Source organism: Phocoena sinus, chromosome 19, assembly GCF_008692025.1.
Source record: "Phocoena sinus isolate mPhoSin1 chromosome 19, mPhoSin1.pri, whole genome shotgun sequence".
Taxonomy (NCBI): domain Eukaryota; kingdom Metazoa; phylum Chordata; class Mammalia; order Artiodactyla; family Phocoenidae; genus Phocoena; species Phocoena sinus.
The window spans coordinates 174735-184166 of NC_045781.1; the positions used below are offsets into that span (position 1 = coordinate 174735).

The 9432-nt window shown below is 61.8% G+C and overlaps 1 protein-coding gene across 4 annotated transcripts; it reads left to right on the top strand.

Moving 5' to 3' along the window:
* Positions 1 to 4103: 4103 nt before the first annotated feature.
* On the top strand, positions 4104 to 8926 carry ZBTB45 (zinc finger and BTB domain containing 45). 4 transcript variants are annotated; one of them, XM_032614949.1, is made up of 3 exons: positions 4104 to 4185; positions 6238 to 7522; positions 8147 to 8926. In XM_032614949.1, exons 2-3 carry the CDS (start codon positions 6238 to 6240, stop codon positions 8401 to 8403), a joined length of 1542 nt encoding a protein of 513 aa, XP_032470840.1. In that variant the 5' UTR covers positions 4104 to 4185; the 3' UTR covers positions 8404 to 8926. The 4 variants fall into 4 exon arrangements, with proteins under 4 accessions (XP_032470840.1, XP_032470838.1, XP_032470839.1 ...); XM_032614947.1 differs by lacking the exon at positions 4104 to 4185 and adding an exon at positions 4197 to 5045; XM_032614948.1 differs by lacking the exon at positions 4104 to 4185 and adding an exon at positions 4197 to 4731.
* Positions 8927 to 9432: the final 506 nt, after the last annotated feature.

Here is a 9432-nt window from a genome sequence, read left to right on the forward strand (position 1 = left end):
ACAGAGCAACTAAGCCCATGCGCCACAACTACTGAGCCTGCGAGCCACAACTACTGAGCCTGTGTGCCACGGCTACTGAAGCCCGCGCACCTAGAGCCTGTGCTCAACAAAGAGAAGCCACCGCAACGAGAAGCCCGCAGACTGCAACGAAGAGCAGCTCCTTCTCGAGGCAAGTAGAGAAAAGCCCGCACACAGCAACGAAGACCCAACACAGCCAAAAATAAGTAAATTTTTTTTAAAAGTAGTTTAAGAAAAAAAAAAAAAAAAGAAGTACGAAAGGCTGTACTGGGCCCCTGTGCCAGGGTGCCAGGAACTCCCAGCCCCAGGGCACCGAGGAGCAACGATGGATGGGAGGGGAAGGGATTAGAACATTGATTAAAACAAACATTTTAATCTGGCCTCAGGGGATGCATTAAACCGGGATGGAACCAGAGGCCATAAGGACAGAATTGCCTAGGTGTGCCACCTCCAGGGGCTTTCCCCTTCACCTACAAGCTTTACTTAAGAAAAAAAAAAAAAAAAAGGTTTTTACTTGAAAAAAATATTTTTAGTGTACTAAAAACAGGAGGAAAAAAAAGGACAAAACAAGAATATTTGCTAATTTGAGAGTGTGAGTGCTCCGGTGTGTGCTCTACTGTTTTCTGTTTCTTGGGGGGTTTTTTTGGTTTGGTTTTGTTTTTGAATTTCTGAATTTTATTTTATTTATTTTTTATACAGCAGATTCTTATTAGTTATCTATTTTATACATATTAGTGTATATATGTCAATCCCAATCTCCCAGTTCATCCCACCACCACCCCGCCACTTTCCCCCCTTGGTGTCCATACGTTTGTTCTCTACATCTGTGTCTCTATTTCTGCCCTGCAAACCGGTTCATCTGTACCACTTTTCTAGGTTTCACATATTTGGGTTTTTTAACTTTTGAAAATTAATCCAAGGGCCCGGTACGTGACCTAGGTGCAGGGACCCTGCAGAAGCGACATCGGTAGCTGTGCAGTTAAGATTGTTATTTCAGTTTAGGTCTCCTCCTCCCCACACTTTCCTCAGGCCACAGGGCTAGTAGGTTCGTTGTCTTTCAAATATAAAAGCAAATTGGGGCTTCCCTGGTGGCGCAGTGGTTGAGAGTCCACCTGCCAATGCAGGGGACGCGGGTTCGTGCCCCGGTCCAGGAAGCTCCCACGTGCCGCAGAGCGGCCGGGCCCGTGAGCCATGGCCGCTTAGCCTGGGCTCAGCGACAGGAGAGGCCACAACAGTGACAGGCCCGCGTACTGCAAAAAAAAAAAAAAAAAAAAGCAAATTGAAGTAGCAATTATTCGCCCCCACCTCTACCCCCTCAGTGACAGTCCTTGATGTCTGTCTATCTGGATGTTTTGTTCCTTCTAGGGCCTTTCTGGTGTATTAGGGATCCTGCCACTGCTGCCCCCCCAGCCCAAAGGGCTCTCCATTTCCTCTCAGCACGTCTGGAGGGCTAAACCCTCCACTGCTGGTACCTGCCTTGCCAGGGACCTCCCTCGGTCTCCACCCTGTTTCCTGGGGACGTCCTTGGTGTCTAACCCCGGGCTGGCCGAGGGAAGCTCCTGGCAGACTGAGGTGTGTGCCTGAGTCTTGGGCCCTGCATCCCACACCTGGCACAGTCCAGAACCACTAGGATAGGGCTGGGCTTGGAGACCTGAACACTGGGCTTCCCCCGTGGACAGTGGCTGGCACGGCAGGAGGTTGGAAAGAGGCTGGGGACCCTGGTTGAGCTGGGAGGAGGGGCTGAGCCTCCTGACTGCTGACATAAACTGTAGGGGCTTCCCTGGCTGTCCTGTGGTGAGGATTCCATGCTCTCAGTTGCGGGGGGTGGGGCACGTGTTTGATCCCAGGTCGGGGAACTGGGATCCCTCAAGCCGTGCAGTGCGGCCAAAAAATAAGCAAATAAATAAAACGAAAACTCTGTGTGTGTGTGTTGGGTGGCTGGGGGTGGGGGCCTGCCTCCCCACTCAGGAGGCCCAGTCATGTGGGAGCTCAATTTCCTCTGCTCCTTTCATGTGTCTGTGATTGCCCTGAGCTCTCGGCTTCTTCCCTTCAGTGTGGCCTTCTCATCCCTACCACCTCCAAGACTCTCAGACCTGGTCGGGAGCTTGCCATATTGGCAGGCCACACGGGCCCACCCCTGGCATCTTAAACCTGCGTCCTCAGCCACACTATTTATTCTTCGAGATGCTCCCACAATCACAGACCAAGGTCTTTGGAGAGAAAAGCAAAATAGACATTTTCTGGGCCTCCCTGGTGGTGCAGTGGTTGGGAGTCCGCCTGCCGATGCAGGGGGTGCGGTTTCGTGCCCCAGTCTGGGAGGGTCCCGCGTGCCACGGAGCGGCTGGGCCCGTGAGCCGTGGCCGCTTAGCCTGCGCGTCCGGAGCCTGTGCTCCGCGACGGGAGAGGCTGCGACAGTGACAGGCCCGCGTACCGCAAAAAAAAAAAAAAAAAAAAAAAAAAAAAAAGACATTTTCTGAAGGCTTGTATCGCTGGAGGCCACTGCTCCCATCTCCTTTGCAGCCTGAGAGGGGTCGGGGCTTGGGTGTTTCCTCTTGTCTCTCACACTCCTTCAGGGCCAGGTCCTCCATCGCACCCTCATCTGCTGAGAACGTTTCTGAAGCCGCGCGTGTCCTCTCCTTCCTACCCTGACTCTGCCCGCACCTGGCCTCCCCTGCTGAGGTCTGAGCCGCCACTGCTGCCTTCGGGACCTCTTATGTGTGCTGCCCCACTAGGTCCACTGTCCTCCCGTTTGGGTCGTAGTGGCAATAGTTGTCTGTCAAGGTGAAGGACACAGATGAACCCCTAGTCTCACAGGTCGAGGTGGGCACAGCAAGGGGCCTGTGAAGCCAGAGAGGAATGAACAGTGATAGGAACTGGGTAGAGGAGGTTGGACGGAAGAAGACCCAGTGAGCCGGGCAGGCCATCGTGAAGGACTTAGATTCTGAACAACGACAATGAGGACAATGAGGCCACGGGACTGGGATTTTAATGAGGTTCCTCGGGGCATGGGCCATGGAATGCTTCCCACCTGGCACATCCCCTCCCTTCCCTGCCTGGAACACGTCTACAACACATCTAGAACACGTCTACAACACAGCCGCTCGCTCAGCAGCTGCCTGAGGCTGGCATGCTGACCTTGTCCTCATACTGGCAGCAGAGAAGTCAGCCCCTCCACTCTGGACTCCACACCTGCTGCACAAGGCATGGGGTCCACTGAGGTCTAGGCACCGCTCCCCGCCCCCGACTCCCCGCCTTCCTTCAGCCCCCATGAGTAGGGCACAAGGCCCAGCCAGCCCACCACTGCAGCCTCACCATCTAGTGGGCCTGGTTCACGGATGTCCTAGACAACCAGCCCCACCTCAAGGCCATTGCGGATCAGGGCTGTTCCTCTGCCCAGACAGCTCGTCCCACAGATTCTGTCCCCTAAAGTGTCTTCTGGTCTTTGGAGTCTGGCTGTTCACCACCCTCCGGGCAGACGTAGGACCCAGCTCACACACATACACACCCCCCACTCCCCTTCTTTTCTCAGCTTCGGCCCAGAGTGTGGCATGCAGAGGGCACTAAGTGAACACTACTCGCCCTGGGGCAGGTGGGCCTGGTGTAGGGGCATCGAGTCTGGCTGCCTCCATCTTCTACCTGGGATCCAGGCTCAGGGCCGGCCCGAGTTGGCGTCCGCTCCCACATCCCACTTGCAGCCCCCAGGCCCCACCCGGGCTGGAGTCCCACACCAGGGGCGAGCCCTACTGCTGCTCCATCCATATGGGTGGAAGGCTGGGGTGCAGTGGGGTTTAAACCTGCCGGGACCCGCCGGGGTCTTCGGAGCCGACCGCCCTCCCACCCTCTTTCCCTCTCACCTTCTTCCGCCCCGCAGCACAGGCGAGTGGGTGCGGCCCACAGATTGACGGCACAGGTTCCGCCCCCGCCCCGTCTCTAGGGCGACACTGCCTGGGGGGGTCCCAGCCCCTGTGACTTTGGTCGGAAGTGCGACCTTGCAGCGGCGACTAGTCTCCATGGAGACACCGGAAACTTGCTCTGACCTAGTAGTTCGCCGCGCCGCTGCAGCGGCGGACTTTGGTTCCGCCGGCGTTGCGGCCCGGAAGTGCGGCCTTGAAAGTGGTGAGCTGGAGGCGGCCACCGCCCGGCCTGGTGCCTGAGGAGGAGCCGGAGGTGGGGTCAGGCGGGCATCCCCCTGCCGCAGGGCCGGCGGGGAGGCCGGGGCGTGCCGGGGGAGGGGCGCCCGCGCTAGGCTTGGAGCGCGCGCCGCAGACGTGAGGGGGCGCTGCAGGACGGGGGCACTTCGCGGGCAAGAGCGCGGAGGCGGGAAACCTAGTCGGCTGGGGCTGGGGCGGGCGCAGCCGGGGCAGATCAGAGAAGGGGGTGCTGGACTCAGGGTGAGGCGCGGGCAATGGCGCAGAGAACGGGAGAGGGTGCTCGGAGCGAAGTGCATGGCGTGGGCAAAAGCGTGGTGGCGAGGACGCCTGGGTGCAGCGTCTCAAGGTGGGCCTTTGTTCCGAGGCGCCCGGAGGCTCTCCTGCACCTGCACTTTGGTTGGAGCCTGCTGGGGAGCACGGCGGGGGTGGATCGGAAGAGGAAGGCTTCAGTCCCTACGGATTGAGGCGCAGGTTTCTGCCCCCGTTGCCCGGGCACGGATTTGAAGTCCTTTAGGTGCTGGGTGAAAAAAGACGGTGAAGGGTGCTTGTGGCAGAGGGAACGGTACGTGCGGAGTTGGCCTGTTTAAGGAATTGCCTGGAGAGCTCTGAGCTAAGGAGGGTCCCGAACTGTTAGGTCTGAACAGGCTCCCTCTGGCTGTCGCGTCGGGAATAGACCGGGAGGTGGGGGGACGCGAGGAGGTTACTGGGGCAGTGGAGGTGTGCAAAGTGGTCTGAGGGGTCAGATATGGATCATGAATGGCCCCAGCAAAGGAAAGGATGTTTGGGCTTAAGGCGCCCGAGGGGTTGAGTCTGAGACCGAAGTAGACCCCGAGGAGTTAAGAGAGGCCTCACCTGAGCCAGGCCGGTGCAGAGTGGGTGAGTCTCAGGGTGTGTCTTTTGTCCCGACTGATGCTTCTCCCCTAGACTGGAGGTGTGTGTGGCCTGGGTGTGGGGTGAGCCAGGTATCTAATATAGAGGGGAAACTGAGGCCAAGCAAGCATGTTGCCTGTTTGTTGGTGAAGTAGCTGAGCTTCTCAGATTCCCATTGTTCCCAGGGGGGTGGTACCCCTTTCCCTTTCCAGTGCGTGAGGCTGGACAGTGCTGGGATTTCGAGGCCAGTTTTAACAAGAAGTGTCCATATTGCTCAGCCATGCTGATCTTGAGGCCTCTGCCGCTCCACCTGCACCCAACCAATCACACACCCCTGCACAGTCCACAAGCCCCCTCTCTATTGCCCCACCCACACCCTGCGCCCCACAGGCCCAATCAAGATTCCAGGAAGCAGGAGGCGGGCGGCGTCTCCCGCTAGCTGTGCCGGAGCGGGCCAGAGACCACGTATTTTCCTCCCGCAGGGCACCTGCTAGGCTAGTGCCCAATCTAGTCTCAACTCTGGGTGACTATGCACACCCCGAATCGCTTAGCCCCAGAGGCGGTTCATGCCAGCCACACCCCTGCGAAGACTTCCATATACACTAGTTAATGTAGCCAGGTTCCGAGGCAGCAGACCTCGGTCTGCACAGGGCCTTGGATGTTGCAAGGTTGGGGGCTGTGTCAAGGGGGGATCAAAAAGAAGCCACTCACGGTGGGAGTCGCAGCCAGCAGGGTGGGGAGTGGGTGAGACGTGGAAGCCTGTTCTAGATAGGGGTCCCCGCCCTCTCCTCCACAGGGTGTCCTGTCAGAGGAGGATGTGGGGAAGGCTATGGATACCGGAGTTCCGGGAAGGGTGGGTGGGGCAAAATAGGGGAAGCGAGCCCTGGAGCTCCCCACGCTGGCAGTAAGCAAGACCGGAGGGCAGCAAACCTTTGGTATCCCCAGCCCCCTCACAGCGGTGTGCTGGGGGCTTCAGAGGTAGAGGGGGCTGCAGAAGTCCTGGGGCGGGGGCAGGGAGTCCTGCTGTGCTGGAAACCAGGACTTCGAGGGGCCAGGGGCATTGGAGAAGGCTGGGGTTCCTGAAGCCTGGGGGTGTGGTTCACCCTTGGGCCCTGTCCCGCTGAAGGGATGGGAACGCTGGGGCAGGGGGGGATCCCTGGCTGACTTCCTCTTGCCCACACCCGCTGGTCCGGTGCAGATGGCGGCAGCGGAGGCGGTGCACCACATTCACCTGCAGAACTTCTCCCGATCCCTGCTTGAGACCCTCAACGGGCAGCGGCTGGGTGGGCACTTCTGTGACGTGACTGTGCGCATCCGCGAGGCTTCACTGCGTGCACACCGCTGCGTGTTGGCCGCCGGCTCGCCCTTCTTCCAGGACAAATTGCTGCTCGGCCACTCTGAGATCCGCGTGCCGCCTGTGGTGCCCGCGCAGACGGTGCGCCAGCTCGTCGAGTTCCTCTACAGCGGCTCGCTCGTGGTGGCGCAGGGTGAAGCGCTGCAGGTGCTCACGGCCGCGTCGGTGCTGCGCATCCAGACGGTCATAGACGAATGCACGCAAATCATAGCCCGCGCCCGCGCCCCTGCCCCGGGCCCCCCCGCGCCCGCGCCCCTGCCCACGCCCGTGCCCCCGCCGCTCGCGCCCGCGCAGCTGCGCCACCGCCTGCGCCACTTGCTGGCCGCGCGCCCCCCGGGCCACCCCGGTGCCGCGCACACACGCAAGCAGCGCCAGCCCGCGCGCCTGCAGCTGCCCGCGCCCCCCGCGCCTGCCAAGGCGGAGGGATCGGATGCCGACCCCGCCCTGACCGCTGCGCCAGACGACGGCGCGGACGACGACGACGACGAGACCGATGAGGAGACCGACGGCGAGGATGGCGAAGGCGGCGGCCCGGGTGAGGGTCAGGCGCCCCCTTCTTTCCCCGACTGCGCCGCCGGCTTCCTACCCGCGGCCGCGGACGGCGCGCGCGAGGAGCCGCCTGCGCCCGCCGGCCTCTCCGATTACGGCGGCGCCGGGCGGGACTTCCTCCGGGGGACTTCGGCCGCGGAGGACGTGTTCCCCGACAGCTACGTCTCCGCTTGGCAAGACGGAGATCAAACCGCCCCTGAAGGCTGTCCCGCCGAGACCCCTGCCCCGCCCGACTGTGTCCTATCCGGACCCCGCCCACCTGGCGTGAAGACCCCCGGGCCGCCCGTCGCGCTTTTCCCCTTTCATCTGGGCGCTCCCGGGCCGCCAGCGCAACCCCCTCCCGCGCCCTCGGGGCCGGCCCCTGCGCCCCCACCCGCCTTCTACCCAGCGCTCCAGCCGGACGCAGCTCCCAGCGCGCCTCTAGGGGAGGCCCCGGCCCCACCGGCCGCTCCCAGCGCAGCCCCGTCGACCACCCCTGCGCGCGCCCCGGGTGCCGAGCCGCCCGCCTATGAGTGCAGTCACTGCCACAAGACGTTCAGCTCCCGGAAGAACTACACCAAGCACATGTTCATCCACTCGGGTGAGCCGGGCTGGGTCTCTGAGCCCCTCGATCATTGGAGATAGGCTTCTTGTTAATACTTGATGACCCTAGGGGTCAAACACGGCCTGTCTCCCCCTGTCTGATTCAGGGGGAGGGGGGCAGCTTACTCTGTCACCCCTGGAGCATGATAGCAGCCAGAAGGGAGGGGGTAGGTATGTCGGGGTCTTTCCCAGTGTAAGGGTGCTGGGCCTTGCTAGACTGTCCCCAGAATGGTGGCCAGCGACCAGACAGTCCAGAACGCTCTGTGAGCGTGGCAGGGATGCGGGAGGGGTAGCCCGCGGCCCTGTGCCAGGCACGGTACGGTTTGGGGGCGGGAAGGTCCCTGGAGGTGGGGGTAGACCTGAGTGGTCAGCCTCGGTGGGCAGCGATGTCCCAGACCTGCGGGGTTCCCCGCTGGAAGGCTGCCTGTCGGAGTTGTGGGTCACAGACAGGCAGTGACATCCCAGTATGACCCTAAGGGTCGGGGAGAGGGGCGTCGCTGCCGGGCGGGGGGATTCCGGATGGATGGCTGGTCCGGTTGGGGAGGGGAGTCCCTGCCCGGCAAAGGCGCCCGGGGCCCTTCCCCAGCTGACCTGAGTCTGCTGCCCGCCCTGTCGCCCGCAGGGGAGAAGCCCCACCAGTGCGCCGTGTGCTGGCGATCCTTCTCGCTGCGCGACTACCTGCTCAAGCACATGGTCACGCACACGGGCGTGCGCGCCTTCCAGTGCGCCGTCTGCGCCAAGCGCTTCACGCAGAAGAGCTCGCTCAACGTGCACATGCGCACCCACCGGCCGGAGCGCGCGCCGTGCCCCGCCTGCGGCAAGGTCTTCTCGCACCGCGCGCTGCTGGAGCGCCACCTGGCCGCGCACCCTGCGCCCTGATCCGGGCATGGGGCCTGGCCACGCCCACCGAGGGATCGGTCAAGCCCCACCCGCTGTCACGCCTGTCGCGGCCACTTGACCACGTTCCCGCCACCAGCCCACGCTTTCTCCTGAGATCAGGCCCTTCTCCTGCTTCCACCCTTCTCTCCAGCCCAGCCCGCCTTATTCCTCTCCTCCTACGTACTCGGCCCTCCGGGTGGGGGCTGGCTGGGGATGGTCAGGGACCCGACCACCTCTGAGAACTGGATCATCTCCAACCTGAACTAGGGCTCAACCATGGTGCGGGGCCCAGGATTCATGGCTCCGACTCTGGTTCACGCCCCTCCCCTCCCATGAGTGGGGTGGGGTCTGCTCCCCTGCCCCTGTGTCAGGCCGGGAAATGTCCCCAGCTCCCCGACCCGAGCTAATCCTCCCTCATCTGGCGCCTGGGGCGTCTCAGGTGGGCCCATCATGGACTGAGGCCTGGTCTTGGGACCACTGCTCTGTAATAAAGGACTGTGGGCCGTGGGGCCGAAAGCTGGAAGCGTGTGCTCCCGGACCCGTGTGTTCCTCTTCCTCACAGACCGTCTGTGGGTGTTGGGCCTCAGTGCCCCTGTCCCTGGCAGCATCCCTGCTGCTCCCTGGGCTCCTTTGGGCTGCGAGCGGATGATCCGCTTTGCCATCTCGTGTCTCTGTTCTCTGGGTGGGAGTGCGGCGCACGTATGACTGGCGCTTGACTCTCCCAGAGCTCTCGGTCCTGTGGGGAGGGGTACAGGCGGGTCTCGGAGAGGGAGGCCACATGTGGGAAATTCGCAGCCACAATCCCAGCTGCTGCCACCCAAGATAAAGATTTCGAGGCCCCTCCCCCCATATCTTCCAGACAGAATCTCTAGCCTTCAGACTTCTCCCCTGTCCTGATGGGCATGATGGTTGAGCACCTCACTTTTGGGGGTCCGGGAGTCTTTGGGGCCAGGCTGCCACTAGGGGGTTCGAGCCCCAGGATAGCTGTCCTGGCCGGCAAGGTCGGAAGTGCCAGGCAGGGCTGGGGTG

Coding starts and splice junctions, on each gene's coding strand:
- ZBTB45 (XM_032614949.1), top strand. CDS start 6,238: ATGGCGGCAGCGGAGGCGGTGCACCACATTCACCTGCAGAACTTCTCC. Junction 7,523..8,146: donor GCACATGTTCATCCACTCGG/GTGAGCCGGGCT, acceptor TGTCGCCCGCAG/GGGAGAAGCCCCACCAGTGC.